General features: G+C 33.8%; 3 protein-coding genes across 11 annotated transcripts in view; 2 read left to right on the top strand and 1 right to left on the bottom strand.

Annotated features, from left to right (window-relative positions):
- Positions 1-8707, top strand: part of LOC148597936 (uncharacterized) — a 46644-nt gene extending 37937 nt beyond the window's left edge. For all 9 annotated transcript variants that reach the window (XM_088561271.1, XM_088561266.1, XM_088561267.1 and 6 more), the window contains 2 exons: positions 2118-2891; positions 7056-8707. In XM_088561271.1, the coding sequence (XP_088417397.1) occupies positions 2184-2891; positions 7056-7307 (960 nt within the window). In that variant the 5' untranslated portion in view covers positions 2118-2183 and the 3' untranslated portion in view covers positions 7308-8707. The remainder of the gene's footprint in view (positions 1-2117; positions 2892-7055) is intronic.
- Positions 8708-18109: 9402 nt separating this feature from the next.
- LOC148597935 (uncharacterized) lies at positions 18110-19340 on the bottom strand. Its single transcript, XM_088562571.1, has 2 exons — positions 19104-19340; positions 18110-18321 (listed from the first exon to the last, which is right to left on the bottom strand). Exons 1-2 carry the CDS (start codon positions 19333-19335, stop codon positions 18260-18262), a joined length of 294 nt encoding a protein of 97 aa, XP_088418697.1. The 5' UTR covers positions 19336-19340; the 3' UTR covers positions 18110-18259.
- Positions 19341-22023: 2683 nt separating this feature from the next.
- Positions 22024-24218, top strand: LOC148597934 (uncharacterized). The gene is made up of 3 exons (XM_088562601.1): positions 22024-22518; positions 22779-22870; positions 24186-24218. Exons 1-2 carry the CDS (start codon positions 22224-22226, stop codon positions 22835-22837), a joined length of 354 nt encoding a protein of 117 aa, XP_088418727.1. The 5' UTR covers positions 22024-22223; the 3' UTR covers positions 22838-22870; positions 24186-24218.
- Positions 24219-25533: the final 1315 nt, after the last annotated feature.

Here is a 25533-nt window from a genome sequence, read left to right as displayed (position 1 = left end):
TATATGTTTAAGTTTCACATGTAAAAACCGATGTCTTTAAACTTTATAATTGGTTTTGTTTAGACGTGTTCAATTCACCAAAGTTTGGATAAAGAGGAACTTTTAAAAAGTGTCTGGTAAAAAAGCTTATTTGATTATTCATTGTTTATTTACGGCGACATTCAATGTATATTGTTATGCCATTGCTAAAACGAAATCCATAAGATGTATTACTGTTGTATTAATGATAATTGACATATTTATTTGAAATAATTGTTTAAACTAAAGCAAAACAAGTCAAATCGAGATATACACCAGAAAAGCGTATACATGTAGTATGTTTTTATCAGGTTGTGTTTACCAGCATATGTGGGGGAAAAGTTAAGTCAGCATAAAAACCAACTAAATGATTGTACATATGGAAATAAAATAATAATATCATAATTCTAGTCGGAAGAAAATGTCCATGTGCATCTATGATAGAGATTTAAAAAAATATGACAGTAAGGTCAAAGGAATATGGTAAACCATATATGTTCATGGACACCGGTTAGAATACCGGTTTAATTCGGAATTTTAAAGCAACAAGATTGCGATTTATTATGAAGCTGGTGAAGTTTTTCCCGTTAAAATAAATGAAACAATGCAATCCCTCTCTAAATTCTTTAGTATTTCATTTATTTTCTTAAATCTGCTTTGACAAAAAATATTATTGTTCTATTCAAAAAGCATTTTAAAAATCAAATTTATACAAACTTAGTATTTTGATTATTAAAATTAAAAACTGTAGGGATCTTATACTTCTTACAAAAAATGTTGAAGAAGATATCGAGTTCGAAAGGTGAATTAATCAACCACGTTATCTGTCAAATGGTGTGTTTGTAACAGTTATAATTTACTATTCATTTAAATTATTTTAGGCAATGGTATCTAACCTACGTAAGAATTTATGATTTTTTATGTAACAGGAATTTCAATACGATCTCCATGATTGCAAGTAAATTGTATAAAACATGCAAATAAATTGAATTTACATGTTGCTGTTAACTTCTATCAGATGAGATATATATGTAACGCCCTCAATACAATTAACCATACTGCAGATGATAAGAACTTAATGTTATTTTTTCAGTCGTATGCATCGTAGCGTTTTGATTTTGGTTTGAAGTGATATGTATCAATTTAATGTGATTTTTTTCTTGCAGTATTCCAAATTTAAAATAGGTAAAACACCGAGGCTTCATTCCTTGCATTGCATTTGGTAGAACCTCTCGGTGATGGATTTGGTTTCTTCTTTCGATAGATTTGGTTATGAGTACTTCTTGTATACAACTAATATTTTGATTATGATCTTCCTACATATTTGATTTTAATGCTGCTGACGACTACTTGTTAAATAATGTTATAATGGCAAACGTCATCTATGCATTTTTACTGTATATGTTGTCAATATATGAAGCAATTCATCACTTCATTTTTTTATTGTGACTGATATAACTTAGTTTTAAAGATTTTTCGTCAGCCAGATTTGTATTTTCTGAATGGAAGAAATCTTACATACATATATCACAAACGCAAAATAGTAGTTTAGGTCAAAGAGCTTGACTAAAAATATGTTAATGAATGCTTTTCAAACTTTAGATTAAAGATCTTCCTACTTATTCTGGTTTAATGCGACTGATGAGAGATTACTCCTTCAAACACGTGTACAACATTCCAAAATGTGCAATAATGATATAGCACTTGCTTTTTGTATTTAACAACCACTGGGTCGATAGCATTAATGGTGGACCAAGGGTCCCCGAGTGTATACACCAGTCGCACTTTTTTTACCAAATTGATATAAATATTTGCAGTATTCTAATGCTGCTCGTGGGAGGTTAATTCATAAAACAATTGTTCTGTATATCGAAATTGCGGTAATAATAGTAATGATATTAGTTGTATTTTGTATGTAGACCTCACTGCATTACGGGCGTAATTAACACTCATTGATTTTGTCTGTATAATGCTGCATATATAAAATCAAGGATTAATGATGCTCTCTAATAATAGTTACCTAATACGTTATTTTAATTCCAATATTATCCATGAAACTGTCTTTATTTCCATTTCATTTGTTTTATGTGTCTTTGCAGACGAACAAATTGATTATTACGTAATCCCAAAGTGATGATACAATTTCCCGCGATTTAAGATGATCGATGGTCTTAAGGATCGTACCGATGTTAAATGTACATGCACCTTCTTCTACCAGAAAGGAATTTCCAAACATGAAAGAATATCGCCGACCGTCGTTGTCGGTTATTAGAGAACGAGGAAACGATGACGACGATTACGTCGTACCTGAAATCAAAGTATCAAGTTGTGAAGACTTAGATCAAAATAGAAATGAACGATTTAGTACCCTAAATGGATTATTATCGGCATTTCAAACAGATGATACTCTAAAACCCGGAAGTGACCTCATCAAGGAACGTCACGGTTCATTTAAGGATCTTCATCAAGATTCAAGGGGATGTGACCTGATTAAGGATATTCGTCGTAATTCATTGGGAAATGACATCATCAAGGATCGACGAGATTCATCTGAAAATGTCCAAATTAAGGAACTTCGTTATGATTCACTTTGGACTGACCTGAATCAAAACAATAATGATTCAACCGGAAGTGAAATTTCAAAATCCGGAAGTGACTCAGATTTATCGAAACTAAAAACTGCAGCAAGGAGGCTAAATCTAGGAACGAGAAGACCTAGTTATGTTGAATGGCAAGAGAAATATTTAAATCGTTCAAGAAGGCGGTCAAAACCAGAGTTACTGGCCGAACCGGATAAAAATGGAAATGACATTTTGACAACCGAACGGAAGAATAGGATTGATGAAGCGCTTACATGGTTACGAGAAGAGCTTGTAAGTATTATCGTCTATTTTGACCTTTTTATATGTGATTGAATCAGATGGCAAAAAAATATTTAAGGGCGTACACACAAATGATATTCAGAGGTAGTCCCTTTATTGGTATTAAGTCGAGCACTAAATACACTGCCAACCTCATTTCAATTTCTAACACTTCTTTTGATCGGTTGCTTTAAAATGCATTCCTGTATTTCGGTCATTAACGTTACTATCAAAGGACAAACCATTAAAGCGTTTATTACGCTTACCCTACCGGTGCACCTGATCAATGCTCCCAGTTGCTCATTTGCTTTTGTTACTTTGTATGTACTATTTTAGTTACTTTATGTTCTTTTTTTTTGTGTGTATGTCTGTTTTCCATGTCTGGTCTTTGTCCCTGGATTACTGCTAGAACCTTGGTTCCCTTAATAACTCTTTTATAATAGGACAAATACAAATTTCGTACATCTTTACTACGGCAATTGGGGTGTGGCCTCTGGATTTTATTCATACATTTTAACTCGTCTTTTCTACAAAAAGTGAAAAACTGCAATATCACACACAGTTTTTACGCGTTTGGTCAGACTGTCACGTAAGAATGCAGTTTTGTAAAGGTTTATGTATATACGGATGTCATAGGCTTTTGATAACGTTATTGCAGTGCTGGGTATTTAAATATTTACGTAAATAACGTCATTTTAAAACATTAAAGTGACAATAACTTCACTGTGTACAGATAAAATAGAAACAAGTGTTTCTTACAAAGCGTTTTTAAACCTATAAAGAGGCCACTATCACTGATAAAGTTGGGTTTATTTCTTCAATCAATTTACAATAAATTAATTTGAGATAAATACTGTAATCTGATTGGTTAAAATATTTTTTATATATTTCAATGGATAAAAAAATATTGACACGCCCCTATTCAATTAAATTCAGAGCTACTTTTCTCATATTTAAAAATAAAAATATGTTTTAAAATTAATTTATAAGAATTGGCAATAATAAAAATTGTTTATTGAAAAATAACATAAATTTTCCATGTGCATATTCTGCTTATTGCACTTCGCGAATAAACGATATGCACACGGAAAATTTATGTTATTTTTCAAGAGACAAAATTTTTCTCATAGCAAATTCTTAAATAAAACTCTCAGATTGAATAATTTATTTCATGGAAATGGGCGGAAATGTCTATAATTGACAGGGCTTTTTCCTATTTAAGGGTTTTGGGTAAACATTTTTTTGCTGTATGAGTGTTGATATTCATTTTCTATCAAGTATTTCAGAAGTTTTCCCCTGATCATCTTACTTGCAAATTTTCCTACCTAACTTTTTTAGTATAAAATCAATAATTTTCCATTTTACCTGTCTGTAGATTTATAAGAGATAGATGATAGATTATTTAGATGTTGCATTTCTTGTGAAATTTCACAAATCGTGAAAAACATGACATGTAAAACTTACTTTGGTTGAAACTGATCCTAAATCTATTACCTTAACCGTATTAATTTTTCCTGTTGCTAATTTTCGCAGATTCTGTCAAGTGAACATATTCGCGGGTATCAATTTTCGCGGCTTCAAAAAAAAATGATTAGCATTATGTAGTGTTAAAGATTAATTTCGCATGTACAAATTTTCGCGGTTTTCTGTCCACCGCGAAAATAACGAAAACTAGTACGTTTACAGTACTTTACTTTCGTTATAGTGTTTCACGTTCGGTGAAGTTTCTAGAAAAGCAGAGAACTCTTACCCTACCGGTGCACCTGGTCCATACTCCCAGTTTTTAGTGGAGTCCGAGTTGCTCACTTGCTTGTGTTACTTTGTATGTATAATTTTAGTTACTTTATATTCTTTGTTGTGTATGTCTGTTTTCCATGCCTGGTCTGTCCCTAGATTAAATTCTTTTGATTACCGCTATAACCTTGGTTCCCTTGAAAACTCTTTGATTACCGCTGTAACCTTGGTTCCCTTGATTACTCTTTTAACGTTTTGATACTTTAAAGTTCAATCACTGTCTTTTGCTTTTGCAAAATCGCTATCTGAAAAAAAAGAAGTACATGAGGGCAGGTTTACAAAATCTTCTATATCCGTTTCAATTCACTGAAAGGTGCGTTGTACATAAAATATGTATTTAATATGAAAAAGTTATGTCGTTTGCAAATTCACAAACCATCAACGAATGTTTTAAAAGACAGTGTGCCATATATTGATTAAAAGGTCTGGTCCTAATTACGGAGTATGTTTTAAATCAATCTACCAGTTCATTTAATCACATGAAAAAAACTTTCACTATCTCAAAATGGATCATAGGCTTGAACAAGACATTATTGTCTTACTAGTGTCATTTTCAATAAAGATAGTCCTTGCTTTCATATCAGTAATTTAAAATGTCACTAATTAAAAGGCAGTGACATTAAGTTAAAAGACAGAACAAGTTTATTTAATGCTTTTTTTTTACACTTGCACTATTCTCATAAGCCTGCTGGAAGAAATCATACAAGAAAACCAAACTAATTACAAAATTACATTAAGATAAAGGAAGCCATTGTACATTTTTGTAAACAATGTCTTTTTACAATCTAGGTTATATCCTTTATGTTTTGTATATAGTTTTAACAATTTGTTTTGACGGACTTTGCATATTTTTGTCGCGCTATGCAAAAGAAAAAATAATGATAATAATGCTTTCTATTACAATTTTTTTAAAGAAATGTTAGGTAGGTAAGGAACTGACAATTAGGATAGATACGGTAATAGGAATAAATTGTCCTATCAGACTGCCATTTTATTCAGACTGCTCTACTCATACGTACACTTCCATAGCACCTGATGTCACTCCCGTCTTTGCTTTTGCTTTTGTTTTGTTATTGTTATTGTTTTTGTTTTTGTTTGTTTTTGTTTTTGTTTTTTTTAGTTTTTTGTTTGTTTGTTTTTTTGTTTTGTTTTGTTTTGTTTTGTTTTTTTTTTTCTTGGGGGGATGGGAGTACTAGTGCTTTAAATAGTTTTTGTGTACTTCGTGTTTCCGTTATCTTCAATTCGGTACGCTTCATTATGTTTGCGGATTGTCTTTGTTTTATGTGTTCAAGTTAAGGCAATGTTTGTTTGGATTTTGACGTATTTAAAATAACCCACTGCAGACGCTTCGGTATTTGTTTTGCAGATATTGCGGCACTCTTAATGTTATCATCATACTTGTTAATGTATAGCATAGGTTACTCACAAACGTTCCAAATATTAAACCAGATATACCGATATTAAAAATTAGTTTGTGTGTCATAGCCCGGATGACCCGTCAAACCTCTCGACTGAATTTTTTTTGTTTGTGGAATATTGTTGATCTTTACTCTGTTTTCTAATTTCTGAGCCCCGTGCAGGTTCGGGTGTCAAAAGAATAGGCCTGCAGCACCGCTAAACTTGTCGTAAAAGGCGACTAAATAGTGCTCAGAACCCTGATCGGGGGCTAGGGCGCTCTGCCCACAGAGCAACTGGGTTGTGTGCCCCAGGTGGTGGAATGGGGTACCCCTGGCATGTTACATGCTAGGGTCGTCAAGCCATAATAACCCTGACCGCAAACTATAGTGGTGCACCGTGTTGGGAAAGATGCCACGTTCCTCGCACGTTAAAGAACCCTACTGTGGTATTCTCCCGGAGTAGGAACCATAGGGCTCCGCCACAGGAGGCTAAATTGCCCGACCCTACCTACCTCTCCCTACTTCCAGTGGCAATCGAAATTTGTCGACCCCATTATCCGTGTGTCCCTTACCATTTTTCATTTCATCATCATTTCTTGTACATTTTATCCTCCACTTCATGTTCATCAATCAATCAATCATTCTAAATTCAGGATCTTCCTACTAGGTATGTTTTTTCCTACCACTTCAAACGCTGTTTTGATCTGTTATTGATAGGTTTTTCCACATTAACAATAAAAATAATATTATGAATGGCAATTCTATTGTAATAAACATATTTATGATAATCTTTTTAAAAAAATGGTTCAGACTTAGAGTAATTTGGGAGGGAAAAAAACGTAGGCCATTTACTTACCGGCCGATGAAATTTTTTTTTCCTTTTTTATATATAGCGAACTTAAATATGTTTAAGATTTGTCTTACTTAAACAAGCTTTGACAGTAATCTTAAGGATTTAAAAATTAACGAGCATCTTTCTTTTTAGCATGAAATGCGATCTCAGGATCAGGAATTGGCGCGAACTCTCTTGACACTTCGCCAAGATATTCAACAGCTTAAATTGAAGCGTAGCTACGAGGATCACAAGGAAATGTTGGACGATGTACAATGTGATATGGAAGAGGTTCAGGAGATGAAAGATGTGTGCGACTTACCTATTGATACCCCGGAGAATCCTCTGAAAAGACTCGGCGTAACACCTATGAACTTTTCCTCGAGACGGTTTTCCATATTTTAAGTGTCAGTTTCTGTAAGAGATAGGCAGTGGGTGAACCATTGTATGAAAAAAGACATCATTTTGAATGATTCATTTGACTATTTACACCATCAGAATCACGGAAAACAGACAAAATTTTCCACATCATTTTGGTAAATTGAATTATGATAATTCCTCTGAAATGGGCATAAATCTGCCAAAACTTCATTTTCTAACAATCTATTGAAAAATTTCTCAGCAAATTCAGTGATGCAGAGAGCAAATAATGGCCTTTTTATATAGAAAAACCATCATTGAGTAAAATTAAATTGTCAGATTGGCGGGGTTTTGACATGCATGTCTCTGGTTTTCCCATTTTTCCTGATTCTTACAAAAACTTACATTTTAAACATAATATACCGGTATACGTCATATCCATTCCTGTTATGTTCTCGATCATGCTTCGTGGTGCTTATTTTATTGTACTAAGGCCAAAATAAATAAAAAAACATCCTAAATTCTCATCCACGCACGACCCAATTTTCTACCCTCCCCGAAAAAAAAATTATTTTGATTTTTTTCCAAATTTAGATCAATTTCTTTCAAATTGACAGCATTTTTCACTTGAATTAATAAAAAAATAAAATTCTTTCACTCGACCCTTATTTTGAAAAATGTTGGTTGAGACTCTACATGTAGGATTTTTTTATGATGGCCTTAACATAAAGTGATTTTGAGTTCTTGATAAATATGTGTACAAGTTTAGACTAGGAATTGGTCAAATAACGAAAAAGACCTATTAATACGGGTACATTTATTTGTTAAACGACCTTTTATAATAGCGCGATTTCGTGTTGTATTTTCAGTTTATTTGATACGAAACTACGGCCACTTAGTATTGCTATTCGTTATGGTGTAAACACTCAGTTATACTGTAACAGTTTGTTAATCGACTATTATTGTTTGTCGCCATTGTTTATGGTTGCGAATTATTACATTACATTAATGTGGAAATGCACACAAAAATGATATAGAAAATAGAACTTTGCTAAAAAAAACTCCAATAATATAAAAATAATTCTATCAAATCTGATGATTTTTGTCCTGTTAAATAGTCTTCTAAAGTCAAATGTATATTATATTTAATTTTATATGACTTATGTCGATTTGTTTACATGTATACGAAACTAATTCTTCCGTATGTTTAGTAGCAATCTTTTTCTTTCTTATTCCTAAACGTGTTTAACTTTCTATAATGTTTGTTGTCGTTTCTATTTGAAATATGGTCATAACAATACATCCTTAAGTGATTTAGTTTGTTGTCAAATCAACAAGTGCAATAAAGTCAAATTAGTTTCTAGAACCGTTCCTAATCAAATATTCTCTCAATGGTAGTACCCAATGTAATAGGGTTATTTCAATAAAGCATTTATATCCACCAATGTGAGTTCTTTGTCGTCTTCTTTGTCCTGACAACCAAAATATATTCGTTAAAAACCGCAATTTCCTCTAACCGAATTTTCAAGCTCGTTTATTCGATACGTGTTTGTTTGTTGGGGTTTAACGTCCGAGCAGCAATATTTCAGCTATATTCAGACAATGAACATGAAATGGATGATAAAATGAACATGAAATGAAAAAAAAGGACGGGTCACAAGGATAATAGGGTCGACAAATTTTGATTGCCACTGGAAAAAGGGAGGATGGGTAAGGTCGGGCAATTTAGCCTCCAGTGCGTGCCTACTCCTATCGAATACCACAGCAGGGTTCTTTAACGTGCGAGGAACGTGGCATCTTTCCCAACACGGTGCACCACTATGGTTTGCGGTCAGGTTTTCCGTATTATAGCCTGACAACCCCAGCATGTAACACGCCAGGGGTACCCCATTCCACCACCTGGGGCACACATCCCAGTTGCTCTGTGGGCAGAGCGCCTAGCCCCAGCTAGGTTTCTGAGCACTATTTAGTCGCCTTATACGACAAGCTTAGCGCTGCTGCAGGCCTATTCTTTTAACACCCGGGCCTGCACGGGGCTTATTCGATACGAATTGTACTTCCGATTCGTCTGCTTCATCGTCTGAAACGAACAACTGAGAAAGAACTAAATACCGAAATACGATTTTGTGATTTAGCTGAAACGAACCCCATGTAATGTAGCACCCTATCAGTTCCATAAAGCAATTGCAATAGAGAAGAGGCGGTTTGCTTGCGAAGTAACTACGATGCTGGTCCAAACCTTTGTTGATGGACATGTTGTTTTACTTACGATATCAATAGATAGCTGCTTTAGGGAGTTAGTCTGATTACTGCAAAACGTACTAATTTCCGCGGATTCTGTCAAGTGAACATATTCGTGGGTTTTAATTTTCTCGGTTTAAAAATATATTAGGGTTATATAGTGTTAAAAATAAAATTCAGGGTACCGTATTTCGTGGTTTTCAGCCAAATACGAATATAGCGAAAATAAGTACGTTTACAGTACTTAATTCAGGAAATGTTTCTAAACATTAATTCATTTCATTAATTTAAAACAAAAATAGTCAAGACACGAGCACATAAACTAGACAAAATCCAGAAATGAAGCAAAATGGTTTACATACAGAAACCAATCGAACCAGCAAATGAAACGTGAAGAGTCAAGCGGGTAATAGGGAAATCAAGAAAACCAGGATTCGAAGGAAATTAAAAGAATCTAAACCAGACAGAGAAAAAACACACACAAACAATATAACACATATGAAGGCACAAAAACAAATGACAAACCCAGAGTCGACTATAAAAAGCAGTATGTAAAAAGTGCACCGATTGGATAAGCGTCTTCTGCTTTTCTACAAACATCCGCCAAGTTGAGTAAGAAAGTTCATTAGTAGGGAAACAGCAATCGCTTTTCAATCGAATTGGCCATGTCATGTTTGGTTGAAAAAAATCAGTAGGTTCTCATGGAAACATAATAAGTTTTTGACTTGCAGTTTCATATATAAGTTATCTATACAAGATTAAAGAGTTGACATTCCAGAATCTCCCCTTTAACACCTCGGATCACCGAGAAACACTTCAGTTATATTGGTCATGTAAGGTGACACGCATTTCAAACACGACATGATCATCCATGGAGTTTATTGCCAAATTATTACTTTGTGTGGTAACCTATGCACTTCGGCAATAAACTCTAACATTTATTTGCATTAACCAAATATGAATAGTAGGTTTTATTTGCAATAGAATAATGTATTTACTTTTTAGGTGTTAAATTCGTCAAGTATAACCTGTTTTCTTCGCGTAAATATTATATGTGCAAAGAGTACGTTTGTTGCAATCATCATGGTATATAAGAATTTCTTAAATGCGTTTAAAAGTGCAAAAGGACTTGAAAAAAAAGAATTTTGAAGGTATGTAAAAATATGTCCGGAGAGGTGATGCTCGTAATTATGCTATCTGCTCTTCCGATGACAAAAATTTAAAGCTTTAAAGATGCTATGCTCCATTTTTGGATGCAAAGAATATAGGTGCATTTTTTTCGTTATCCAGTCCGCATGAGATAAATACGATATGCAACGTCGCTGGCGTACTAGGAATAACTTTTTCGGTCAAATGAAGTCCTACCTAGAGCCGAGAAACTTGGGAAGGGTAGATACGGTACAATATAAGGAGAATTGATATGGTGAATATGCAAAAGAGACAACAACCCCAACTAGATGGAAAGTGTCAGCTCACGACCACCCATCGTCTTCAATGAACGACGGGGAAACCCTTGCATCATTGGGCTGCAGCTGGTTCAGAAGCTACATTATACAAAGGTACAGCAAAATAGTTGCCTCTTTATACTCCAGCAACATAAAGAAACTGAAAGTGAAAGCGAAATAAGACATACAGAGGCCAGAAATTCCTGGCTTGGGACAAGCGCAAGAAATGCGGCTGGGTTAAATTACTTTGACGTGATCACAACCTTCCCCTAAAAAGGCGGGAAAAAATACACAATTTAAATCATTTTAAAAAATCAGTTCAAAAAGGTCAAATAAAGGAACTGATTATACGTTACACAAAAGCACAAACAAAGGACTACTAGCAGTTAACTGACATGACCAGTTTAAACCTAAAAAAATAAACATCATGCAAAATATCTAACATCTAGCATGCTCTCCAATAAAAATGGGAAATATGTTATAAAAGTGTCCACAATACATCGCCAAACTCAATCACTAGGTAGGTGAAGAACCTAGAAAGGAGAGACACGGTACAAGTCATCGTGTTTATGGATTAAAATACTCAAGCTATCCTTCAAATTATAGAAGCCGAGAAATATGTTCTAGAAGAATGTAACGGACAGCAAATTGATTGAATTGAATTATAGCGGTGTAACAAGAAATCTTTGAGCGATGGCTCACTAGTGACTCACTATTGATACCCGCTCTTTCAATCACGATATAAGAAAAATAAACATAAACCTCAGTTAACAGGAAGTTGTTGTTGAATTGTTTGGAAAATTGATCTCACAATATGGCATACCTACAGAAAAAATGTATCAAAATTTCAAGTCGCTGTGATGATTAGTTTTGAACAGACGAAGGTAACGCGGAATACCTCCCCCCCCCCCAAAAAAAAAAAAAAAAAAAAAAAAAAAAAAAAAAAAAAAAAAAAAAAAACCTGAGCGGGGGTATAAATTGAAAATAAAAGAGCAATCCGGACTGCACTGAAACTTGATACATTGTTATAATCATTGAAATTCAGTTGTCGTATTGCTTTTAATAGACCATAATAAGATACTTTTATCCTCTTGACAAAATAAAGATGTATTGCATAATACAGACCTTTTGAAGTCTTTAAATAGGTCTTACTAAGGAGACTTTTGAGTGTTTTTTTTTTTCTTTTTTCAAGGACACGTTTTATAAATGCATCAGTCGTATCAGTTGATAACCTTATTAAATATGATATTTAATATCATTCATTGTAAGAGTCAGGCGAAGTGATATTCTAGTGACTTAAATTGATTGTTTTCCTGCTTTTTTAGTTTTTCATATATATATATATAGATTTTGACGTTTGTTAAAAGTGCAGCAGATGCCCTTATGGGAGAGAAAAATATAAGTCAACCTAAAGAATGCTCAAAATTAACAAATTTTAGCAATAAAAAGGGGTATATCGACTTCCCACTCCCACCCTTCTGACTCCCTCCTTATCCACATCCCAACGGCTTTTCCAACCCTGATAATGCTAAAATATCGTAAAAAAAGGTCTTTAACCAGAAGCGAAATTTAAAAAAAAAACACATTATAAATTGTTTTGTGTATAAATAAACATGACACTTAAACGGACTGATACATGAGGGATACTTAAAAGTACCCATTTCACAAGTGCTCTTATTATGTCATCACAATGAATTGCAGTTCTCTTTATAATTCCAACAAATCAGATGCAAAATTCATTGGAATGTTAAGGCTGACATATATTTTGTCAAATAGCTTACTGTAGATTCGAAAAATGCGCTAAACGTAGTATGTTCAGGGGCGAGACAGGAGTTCCAGGATTTTATTTGCTCGTTTTGTAGAATTTGAACGAAATAACTAAAATATAATATTCAAAAAGAGAGGTTTCAATTCCCGGGTCCGCCACTGATTTTCGTGAATTTATTTTTGCTTTAATTTATGAGATGGTGAAAAAAGTGCGGGACCGACAAAAATTTGATTTCTTTACACAATGAACCATTACCTACCAGTTCTAAACCGACCGGCAAATATAATTATTATGCTTATTCGGCAATGGGATGATGGTAGTGGCATTGATTCATAGTTTTTTTCCATATTTCAAGCATTTAACGATGTAAAGTTAGAATGTAAAGTGCGTGTATGGTACAATGAGCGAATCTAAGCTTGAAAATACAAGATAAATCGACTGTGGAATGCTTTTCAATGCATTTGGAATGCCTTGAACGGCTTCTGTTCTAACTTCTAAAATACAATTAAAAGATCAGATCTTCTACAACTGTGGATTTAAGAATTTTATCTGATGTCCCCATTTCAACAGTTTGTAATCAACAATTATATTTCTGCTTGCTTAATTACAAGTCCAACTAAAACTCAGGCAGTGGGTTAAAACGTGGTAAGAAAAATATACCTCCGAGATCTTCCAAGAGAAACAGAGTTATCTTTCTTTTTATGTATTCTTTTCTAAATGTCTAATATGTTATTCATTATGCCATCATGTAAATGCCTGGTATGGAGACGATATATATGTAGGCCTAGCCTGCTATCCTATCCTATTCATAATTTATGAACAAAATATATTTAAAACAAAACATCTCTGAGATCTAACGTTGATCTAACGTTCAAACAAATAGGATAGAGGACAGATTCAGGGGTCAATCCATAAATTTATAAAAAATATAAAAAAAAGGGGGGGTTAAATATAGAAATTAAGATAGTAAAGGGAGTTCTTGGATATAATTTGCTCATTTTTGCTCAATGTGTAATGAACAAATTAACAAAATTGTCTAACAAGAACATTGGGCAACCCCCGGAACCGTTCCCTGGAATCGCCACTGTGGTTGTAATTGACCAAGTATAATTTCATTAATGAACAATACAGATGCAGATAACTTTCAAAAAGCAAAACTTTCACTATAAAGATAAAAATATGTTATTCTTGGTGGAGGAAATAATGAATAACTTTTAAACTCTAGGCAATATTCTTAAGAGTAATGAAAAATGTTCTTCAAACATGGCAATATCACGATAATGACCGGAAAATAGAACACAACCACAGTGGTCCTGACTTGGTAAAAGCATTTCCGGTGGAAATGGTGCCTCAGGCTGGATTAAACCAGATTTTATAGCGCGCTAAACGTCAAGAGATATATTGTCAGGCTAACATGTTTTGGCATGCACGTTTGACAATTTGACGAGCTAATACTTACAATGACTTGTACTTCATAAAAATCATTGACTTAATATGCCTTTAAAGCATAAGTCTTATTCTATGCAATGGTATTTGGCCGACCCCTGTGCTTTGACCATGAACCAAAAAATAAATAAATAGATCTTTCTCAATGTACCAGATTAAAATTATTTGTTATCTTATCCTATCATTAAGCTTATTTTAGTTTATACATGTACACTCATGTGTATTTCAGACTCAAATCCAGATATTTTGAAAAGGAGATGGTTCCACAAATGAAAGATAATTCTAGGATGTTGTTGGCTATAGTTTCCCCATATTTTACAGGAAAATACCACATATTTCTGAAAAGTGGGGTTCAAACGTACCCAACCCACCACACCCTTTGGATCCGCCACTATATTTTTTGCTATGTCCCTATTGAATGTATGACCACTTGGTATTTTGCTGGTAGTAATATGTCGTTTTGACATTCATCCTAATTTTATTTGGAATTCTGGACTACACTTTTTGTAATAGTTTTTGTTTATATTTTATGAAAATTATGGGAAAAGCATATGTAAATATCTATACAAGGGCGGATCAAGACACTTTGAAAAGAAAGGCTGCCAGCCGCGGGGTTCCTCAGAAAAAAAGGGGGTTATAGGACATTATTTGCCATTTCTTCTCAATTTTAAACATGAAAATGACAAACTGTCCAAACAAGTGGGCTTGCCAACCCCTGCAGACCTCTCCCCCTTGAATCCGCCACTGCTATGATACTCATACCAAATCAAATATGTATATTTTACTATACAATGCATGTTATATTTAACATTGCTATATGTAGTACGATAGTATAACACAAAATTACCTTACTTCAAAGGGAAGGATCCGGAAATTCGTGAAAGGGGTTACTAACAAGCATTAAATTTTTACTTTATTTTTTTGCCAATATTTGCATACAGTTAACATTTTTCCTGTAGAACGAGGTTACTGCTCCAGAAGCCCTCTATCCCTGGATCACCATTGCTTCTCCTGAATTATTCGGGTGACCTTCTTTTCAGGTGTGACCTACAATGTTTCATAAAATTATGTACTTCAAGTTTAAATTACTGAGTAGCTACCAGTAAAGTTGCAGTCAATTGCAATCGTGAAAATATTGAAAACCATAACTGCCAGTAGGAAATCTGTGTATTTCGAATGGGTGACTTGTTAAAATAACATAACCTGTTTCGACATTGCAGTTACAACATGTAAATACCAATGAAATTGCAATCTTGTGCAATCATGTAATTTATGGGATAATATTGCAAACAACATTTGCATTGGAAAGTTTATATTTACATGTTGACCGATTGCCATCAGTTTTGAAATGAAAACGACCTGACTAGTACTGTGGATCTTGTTACTTATTTTGATTTAGTCTTTGTGTTGTGTGTGTATTTTAGGGGAGGTGGTATTGACCGTGTTTCTCAAATCTATTCTTTGTATGAAATGGAATATAAATTTAAGTTGCTATTTTAATGAAATCGGAATATAGATAGAATATAACCCTGTTTTCATTGGCAAATACATCTCAAATGGATTATGGCAATAGATGGAGTTTCGAAACAAAATTGATAAAAGCATGTACCATACAAATACTTTGGTGAGATTTTTTTTTCTTTTTACCTGTATTAGTTAATGACTTTTTCAGTGAAATCTGTTCCAACCGAACCCCTTTTCGACTGTATAGCCTCTTTGCTTTTTATGAGTAAAAAACTGTCCAAATCTTAACGAAGACAGTGAATACGACAAACATCCATTAAAAATATTTAAATATCTTTAGTGCATTATATTTCTTTTTTTTTATTTTTTTTTATTCTTTTATACACATAATACACATATCACTAATCAGGGAACTTGTTTTGTCTTTTGTAGAGATTGTTTTTCTGTCTCTACGTTTTGTTTCTCATTTTTTTTACTTATTTTTTTTTAGGGTGAGTAGCTGTATTTTTGTTTTTGTCTTATTAAAATCCGATGATTTTGTTGTTTTTTTGGGGTTTTTTTTTTTTTTTTGGTTTTTGTTTTTTGTTTTTTGTTTTTTTTTGTTGTTGTTTTTTTTTTTTTTTTGTTCATTTTGGTTTTGTTTTCATCTGCTATGTTTTTCTGTTATATAGATATATGAATTTACCTTTTCAATAGACTATGCATTCTTGTCTGTCGGAATGTAAATTGTTATTTCCATACATCGTGATACAGGTACAGTAAAACTTGTCTTTACCAAACCGTGAACATTCGTGAACCAGACATTTTTTACCACCCTTCGTATCAGTTCACCTGCATAAAGCGGACAAATTATACAGACTAAAAGTGGTAAATTTAAAACAGGTTTCACTGTATCTAACTGCAAATTAAGAAATAAATCACGAAAACTACATTTTATCATTGTTTTACAATGGGATGGCAATTTACAAAATGTATGTCGCATTGTTTTACCCAGAACGAAAGCGATGGGTTAAATAACGACATTCATACGAGTCCGTGGTAAAACAATGATAAAATAGGGTTTCCGTGATTTATTTCGATTCTTTTATGACTAGTGTCTTCTTTTTTTAAAAGCAGTTGCACGAAAAAATCACTTTTTTAACATGGTTGTGGTCTACAAAGCTTTGAAGCACTTCACATTAGAATATCACATAAAAACAACTATATCATGAAGTTCTAACATAGAAGCAATCGTTTAATGAACAGATAAAAATGTTTCACAATATTCGCTTACGTTGTATAGAAAATGGACCAATATTTTTTTGTGTGGATCGAAAGACAAAAAATGTCGTTGGCACTATCCGATTATATTCCAGATTATGACCTGTTTAATGAAAGATATGATGAACTGCCATATTCAATACAATATTTAGCAGGTTACGTTAGTTTTTTTTTTTTTTTTGTTTTGTTTTTTTTTTTTTTATTTGGGGGGGGGTTGTTAGTTTGTTTGTTGTTTTTTTTTTCTTTTGTTTAGTTCTTTTTTTTTGGGGGGGGGCGGGGTTGACAATCACCTGGACCCACCCTTGGAAAATGCTACATGGAAAGACCGAGCATTGATAGGCTTCTACAATGAGATAAACAGACAAAAAAGCACAATGCTTAATCGGTACGTTATCCCGAAAACTTTTTAAGTGATGTGTATTTTCAAAATTTCATAGCAACATATAATGGCTCATTGATAAAGGGACAACACTTTCACAAAATATTTCCCTGTTTAAACCAAACCTATTTGGGACTAAGGCATTGATAGTTTTAGGAAGGTGTTCCGTTAATGCAGGTTCGAAATGTATTGAAATTGATACAAAAGAACTTCACTAGAAATTGCTTCAACTCCAATAATTGTTAATTGGTTTTCTTAACATTCGGAATTACTCTGTCTTTTTCGTTTGAGCAAATTTTTTTTTTGTATAGCGAAAATGGTCAATTGATCGAGTTGTTCCGATAGCATTTTATACACATGAAAAATTGTTTTTTCCTCCATTCACAACCCCTTCGACCGCGAATCAAAATAAAAGAAGAAAAAACAGACGATATAAAAGATGTAACATTTTATTAGTCCAACTGTGGTCTGGCCGTCATATCCCTAAAATAAAATAAAAAAAACGTCTAAATAAAAATAACTGACATCTCGTTTTGTTTAAACAGTTAAAGTTGCAAATATAACATTACTGAACAAGCTAGATCTCTTTGGTACATTTGTAATAACTAATTATATGAATTTCAATAATGAGAAGTTTTTTTATTGAAATTAGCAGATTTTTTCAGGCAATCCTTTTCGAAATCGATCCAAAGATATAAAAACTTGGCGAAGCTTTCTAGAAAGACCTAAATTGATCATTATGATGAGGATACATAACCCGTCGAAATTTACACTTTCGAAAAAAATATTTATGTATAATAATCACTTGAAGGGTAGTCTCCCTTTTCCCGTTAAAGATTCATTATATGGCATTTCAAGCATAACCCGTAGTAACGACTTACTGAAAAAAAAACTCGGTAATAAAACTTACCAAAAAGTATCAGACTTTACAACGATACTCTGTAATAAAGCTTACCAAAAATACCCCATAAACAAAACGTCTGTCTAGCTCTCCCTAACCAGTGGTGGCAACACTTGTTCTGTTAAAGGCCAGTAACAGAGATAAAGCGAGTGGCACTGTAATGATAAACAAACACATGCAAATGTCTTGGATGGTTGCTACGTAATTGTGTGGACAACTGAAGTAACTTAGAACGCTTCCGGTTTAAAAAAAATAATGAGGTTTTACCTTTAAGTAGGTTACTATAATTTATTTATTCCAGAATTTTGTTTTTAAAATACAGATTTTTTTTTATTTGCTTGTTTTTTTTTTATGCAAATGGTTTAAACAAACCATCGCAAACTGATTTTCAAAAGTTTCTATTCAAAGTAGAAAGTGATATGAATTTTTTTTAATTTAAAATATAAAAGTAATTTCTTGCTCCGCGTTGGTTAGGTTTAAATTGGAATTCACAATATATTGTTAAAATGATCCTTTCGGTCATTTCTGTAACATCTTTTTATCATAAACCGCATTTTTCTCTACAGTCAAATATTTGTCTTAATCAACGTGAAGCACGTGAAGAATAAACCGCAGAGATATTATTTTATCTAAGTATCTCCAGAAATACATGTACATGTATGTTAAGTTTGCCTTTTTAAGATATTGATAGCTCAAATTTACTTAAAATGCGCTGTGGAAAAATGTCGGTAAAATTTTTCAACATATATGTTTTTTCCCTATATAAGCAGTCAAAAAATATCTACCTTACAGATGCTTAAAGATAAATTTAGATTGTTTTTCGGTTGTTTTCTAGGTGTATTGAATATATTTGAGGCAAAAAAGACCAAATTGACAAAATTAATGTGCCACCCATTGCCTGATTCTTACACAGAATGGTAATTAAAGTTTAACTTACACAAGAAAGCCCATCTGTTAGGGTTTGAGTATCCTTGCATACCATTTCCAAGATAGTTGCCGTTCAGTGCAGCCACCGTATTTCTGTAAGTGTTGAACGGGTAACCTGCATATGGTCCTCCTCCGTAACCGCTTGCACCTAAACCCCCAACGCCACCAGGGCTGTAGATATAACTGTGTACTAGTGCAATAGACAACAGACAAGGAGCTAAAAACAGTACAAACTTGTACATCTTGTAGTATGAATCTCCACTACTGCAGCAGACGACAAAACAGGAGATTGGGGGGTTTGGGTCTGCCGAACGTTTTTATACACCAAGCGTCATGGAAACGTTGCATAATTTGACAAGATTCCGATCTTATACGCAAGTGGTCATGGTTCTCATCCTGTGGTGCTGTAAGCATGGTTATTGATCAAATGGTCAAATCTATTTGATAAATGAGTTGTCACAGATTTTGAAATTTCCGGGTAAATTGAAGTCGGACAAAACATGATATATGTTCTTGAAGCTTATACACTTCTAGATATTGTCGTTATTGGTAAAATGGGAGGTCGGGAGTCGTAACGTCATTGGTGTCAGAATGTACTAAATTCCCAAATCCGTTATTAAACCATTTGACTTTTTTTATATAAATATATAAAGTGGCAGATCCAGAAGGGGTGCAGGGGAGTTAACACCCCTCTTTTCATTGGAAAATTTGTCATTTTCATTTGTAAAATTGACAAAAACTGGCAAATGCCGTCAGAAACCTCGACTGGCACCCCCCTTTTCAAAGTGTCTGAATACGGTCCTAATATATATCGATAAACCTGTCAAAGAGGCCATCTGAATTTAGCAAGCACCGGTCTTCATTTAGGACCACCTGTCTTGTATGACCAGGATTTTGATCCCCCTTGAAAGATCATTTAAAGCAGGTTTGACTGTACTATGCTATTACACTAGTTTAAAGAATACGTTTTTGCAACTTGTATTTTTATTTCTGCTGGGAATCAAAGTGTAGATTTCTCAGAAGTATACAGATCTAAATACAGAAAGGACAATTGTCACATAAAAATACAGCATATGTACAGCATATGTAGACGAAAATACCATCGTCTGATACAAAGGTTTTCCTACACCATGAATCGTCTTACCATAGGCAGTGTCTGAAGTTTATATGGACTAATACTTAAATTCTTTTTATGTCAAAATAAAAGTACTTTGAATCAGGTAAACCGAAAACCTGTCTAAACCGAACCAATTTTAAATTCCAATTTAAATGGGTTCAGTTTAGGAAGGACTCACTGTATTAAATCATTTTATTCCCACCGACCTTCACAAAATGATTATCTTAACTTCTCCCTTGACCTTAACTGGCCCAATAATGAAGGTTGCTTGTAATAATGAAAAGGATCTCATTTGGAATGATGAGTCATTAAATCATTACACCCCACACAAGTTCAAGACGATGAATTAGTATTATATAGAAAGCAGTGATTTACCGAATATTCCCAATGTATTTTTTCACACTGTGAGATAAATTTGGTAATTTCACTCTCGCGCTTTTTTCTCGCCAAAACGTCACAAAACGAATATCAATCCGCCGTTCACAAAATTTTAAATTTATGTTGAAAATAACAATGAATAATGGAGGAAATCCATATGATAAATAGGATAATCAATTGATTATCGTGAATAACCAAAATATGATCACTCGTGCCAAGAACGCATTAAGATTTAACTCGTGCGCGGAACAAGTTCCGCACACGCATTAAATCTACGCGTTCTTTGGCACTCGTGATCATATTTTGGTTATTCACTCTTTCCAATTAATTATCCTATTAATAACTTTCAAAAGATACAAATTTCAGTTTACTACAGTAAAATCCATCTAAACCGAACCCTTTTTGGACTTTAAAAAATGTTTGGTTTAGTCAGGTGTTCGCTTCGCCAACGTTCAAAATACATTTTAAGTACCAGTCCACGTAAAATTCAGACACTGCCAATGGTAAAGTGATTCATAATGTAGAAAAATCCACCAAACAAACAAGGTTTTTTTTTTCGTCTACATATGTTATACTGTCACATAAAAATAATCTTTTCTGCATTCAGATCTGCACTTTTAAGAAAATCATACATTCATTTTCCAGTGCAATCAAATAAATGAAGCCAAATCAAGAACAATAACTCTTCCAATGTGCAAATTTCGTGTACAATCTACATGATTTTTATCTCAAAAACGCAACACCAAAATGAAAAACTACGACTGGTTATGTGACCAGTAACCGTTTCTGAACAAGAAATAAGACTGAATTCCGTGGGTTTTTAACATGCATGAATCATCTTCTGTCTGATTTTTAGAAATTAAGACTGACATAAAGGGACTCGAAAAAGTGTCTTGTTTACACAAGTATTTTGGGGTTTTTAGGATTTAGATAGGTTTCACTTTAATGATGTAAATTCGGAACAAAAACTGCCAAGAAAATTAAATCCAAAAAACACTGTAAGCCAATATATAAGTCCCCCTACCGCATTTGTGCAAATCTTTAATGAGGTATGTTTTCAGTAATCTTCCAAGGGTATAATCATGGTTAATAAGTAAATATAAAATCCACTACATTATGTATGGATAATTTAATCATGCACATTGCTGACTAGATCATGTTGACTGCATTTATCAATATACATGCAATCAATTTGTGCACAAAAAGGAAAACTCTATTTGTAAAAAGTTTTTTCGTTAGGTTGTTTTAATCAAATGGTTGATCCCGAGAAGAGAATAAAAAACGAGGTTACCTTTCCCCTTTTTCATGATTTTTCTAAGACGAAACCAAGAGCTAAAGATATCGATCTAGTTTATGAAATTATTTATTTCCTCTAGGATATTTGTCCACCTACTTTTAATATGTATTGCATAATTTACTTTTGACATACTTGATCATCGTTTGTTATTTAACATCAGAAATGTCCGATCATGAAACACCAAAGGGTAACTTTCAACTTAGAGCATTCATCAATTTGTAACGTAATACATATCTCACAGACTGAGTAGTAGTATAAAAACCGTTAACGGTCAATATTCCGGCAATCTCCAAGTCGAGGGTTGACGAATAGCCGGGGATTCACATATTTTAAACAAGATGAAGTACCTACTTGTGGTCTTGCCTTGTGTTATTGCTGTTGTGTTGGTGAGAGCCCAACTTCCAGGCGCAACTGTTGGAACGGCTGGTGCTGGGGGATTTGGTGGTGCTGGAGCTTTTGGGGCTGGATTAGGAGCAGGTGGATTCGGTGCAGGTGGACTCGGTGGAGGCAGAGGAAACCTTCCAGTTGTATATTACCCATACCCATCTCCATCCAGGGGTATAGGTGGATCTTTAGGTCCAATTCTTCAAGAAATTGAAGCAGAAAACTCCAGAGCTTTTGCTGCTAACCTATGTAAGTATAACAACAAAATATGTGACCACTTGTAATGATAAGATATGATTTCATCATACTTCACATAGTTTATATTAAATCGGATTTTTGGAATAATTCGTTGCAATTTTGTGTAGAAATTCTCATTAGAAGTATTGATTTAATATTTGCTCAATAAAATCGAAATATTTCTTCTCTTTCTATGCGGCGAAATGTGGTTATGTTTTTCATCATCATTATTCTTATGCGTTATTCATGTGGTTTACTCCTATTTTTTTTAGTTGCTTATGCAGTACTTGGTTTGTTGCTGTACAATGTAACAGGATTGATCAGCGGATAAAGATCACCGCGATAAATTAATTGATATTTTAAGGTAAGACAAACAATGGTTTTATTTCTGGCTACCAGCAAAAAGCAAAGCAGGAAAACAAGTATATCGCAGTTTTTTCCCTAGGGCACTTTAAAATGTATAAAAATCTCCTGCGCAAAGGGTGTTATCGCTTTTTTAAACGGCTTTTACACGCTATCTATCCGAATGATACCTAGTGAATCAGAAAACGGTTATGCGTCAGCGGAGAACTTCGTTTTATGAAAGTTGAACCATCGCATCTACTCCAAAGAACTTGAGATAAAGGATACTACAGACACTGTAAAGTCAGCCTCATATCTTGACCTACACTTAGAAATCGATGATAAAGGAAAACTATGGACCAAACTTTACGGCAAACGTGATGACTTTTCATTCAAAATTGTCAACTTTCCTTTCGTCTGTGGCAACATCCCTTCAGCACCTGCGTATGGAGTGTTCATATCACAACTCATACGTTATGCCACAGCTTGCCGAGACTAGGCAGACTTTTTGTACCGCGCTAAAACTCTAACAAATAGGCTTCTTGAGCAGGATTATGTTGCTACAAGATTGACGTCGTCACTACAAAAGTTTTATGACCGTCATCATGAACTCGTGGATCGTTACGGTGTATGCATCTGCGCCAGGAAAACTGATTTTTTCATTGTGTCATAGTTTTCCTTTCCTCTTTCGTCTACCCCGGACTTTTTATGAGCAACTCGGTGGATGTTTCTAGAAAAGCAAAGTACGCTTACCCTACCGGTGCACCTGGTCCATGCTCCCAGTTTTTAGTGGAGTCCGAGTAGCTCATTTGCTTTTGTTACTTTGTATGTATGATTTTAGTTACTTTATGTTCTTTTTGTGTATGTCTGGTCTTTGTCCATGGATTACATTCTTTTGATTACCGCTATAACCTTGGTGCCCTTGATTACTCTTTAATATTTTAATTTTATACACTTAACGATGAAAATCATATGCTAGTTCCTACAAGGTTTTTTTTTCCAAGAACAGAAAAATACACATGATATGCAAAATTTTTCGACCGGAAATACTAAAATAATACATATATTTTATCATTTTTAATCTCGATTTGTCGATTATAACCTGGTGGTAAATTGTCCTTATTACATTTGTTATTACAAATAAAGAACAGACCATTTTCTCTAAATTTCTCATATTATATTAATTGATTATTTATATTTCACATGAATGGTAAGTTTGACAAAATAGTAAATTTGATATTTTTCAGTAAATTGTCTATTTTATAGTTTTCACTAATGGTATATTTTGTTAATGTTACATTAAATATTATTCACAAATGCAATATGTTTATTTGCAGGGGGTGTTTGACGGCCAGACCACAGTTGTTGACTATTTTACATAAAGAAATTAAAAAAAAATCATGCCTTTGATTTTTTTACCCAGCTGCAGTTCGTTCGGAACAACTTGCTAGAAGTATTCCAATCCCACTATTTAAACAAAAAAATTAAGTTAATTTTTAAAAAATAGTAAAGCAAAGATTTGAGAAAACTGTAATTCAGGGCCGTAGCCAAATCTTTTTTTTGGGGGTGGGGTGGGGGGAGGGGTATAGAGGAGGATTGATTTAACGAGATGTTCCTGTTTTTTTCAATGATTTGTTTTGCTTTGTTTTATTTATTTTTTTATTTTTTTATTTTTTTTTATTTTTTTTTGTTGTTTTTTTTTTTTTTTTTTTTTTTTTTTTTTTTTTTTTTTTTTTTTTTTTTTTTTTGCAAGAAAGGGGTTGTCATGATCTCTTGGCTATGGGTTGAGACAACGACCGAGCAATAAGTCAAGATCTTCCCGAATAGGACTTCAAAATATATATATATATACAGTGAAGTAAGGGGAATCAGGGTTCGAACGGTCATCAAAGAATAATGTCTAGATAGGACAAATAGACACACATACACACACACCAAAAAAAAACAATGAAATAACCAAAGAAACACGTACAAAGAAACAAAAGTAAATAAACAACACATACTCCACTAAAAACATGGAAGCACGGACCAGGCGCATCGGTAGGAAAGTGTCATCTGCTAAACTTGGAGCACGGACCAGGTGCATCTGTAGGGAAGCGTAATCCGCTAAACTTAGAGCATGGACCAGGTGCATCGGTAGGAAAGTGTCATCTGCTAAACTTGGAGCATGGACCAGGTGCATCGGTAGGAAAGTGTCATCTGCTAAACTTGGAGCATGGACCAGGTGCATCGGTAGGGAAGCGTAATCAGCTAAACTTGGAGCATGGACCAGGTGCATCGGTAGGGGGGTGTCATCTGCTTTAAATGGATTACACAAAACGACCATTCATGGTAAAACATACGTCAAAATTAAGCAATAGGACTGAAGACAGTCGTCTCCAAGCACGATTCTGCCTTAGAATTTTTCTGCAAAACGTACACAGTAGGATTGTACGTACATTGAAATTCTATCCTCTCTACTGGATTGCTCATTATATACAATATGATGAAAGTTTTAATAACGTCATTTTTCATGAAGGCTAATTTATTCAACACAACTTTGTACTATGTGATCTCTTGATTTTGAGATTTGTTCTTTAAGAATCTTGTGGTATTGTCCTATATATCCTTTACCTTATTCTTTACCTTATTCTGATGGGCCGGTGTTTTTTCACAATGAGTTTATCATTTGCTACAAATTCCTGC

This window comes from Perna viridis, chromosome 14 (genome assembly GCF_037379345.1).
Source record: "Perna viridis isolate PV_CMFRI_1.1 ecotype Kerala chromosome 14, ASM3737934v1, whole genome shotgun sequence".
NCBI classification, from domain to species: Eukaryota; Metazoa; Mollusca; class Bivalvia; order Mytilida; family Mytilidae; genus Perna; species Perna viridis.
This window is presented reverse-complemented; position numbering and strand designations above follow the sequence as displayed.

Bases quoted from the DNA above. Each gene is read 5' to 3' on its own strand.
- LOC148597935 (XM_088562571.1), bottom strand. From the start codon at position 19,335: ATGTACAAGTTTGTACTGTTTTTAGCTCCTTGTCTGTTGTCTATTGCA. The intron at 18,322-19,103 runs GTAAGTTAAACT...TTATCATTACAG, and splicing joins TAACAGATGGGCTTTCTTGT to TGCCACTCGCTTTATCTCTG.
- LOC148597934 (XM_088562601.1), top strand. From the start codon at position 22,224: ATGAAGTACCTACTTGTGGTCTTGCCTTGTGTTATTGCTGTTGTGTTG. The intron at 22,519-22,778 runs GTAAGTATAACA...TATTTTTTTTAG, and splicing joins AGCTTTTGCTGCTAACCTAT to TTGCTTATGCAGTACTTGGT.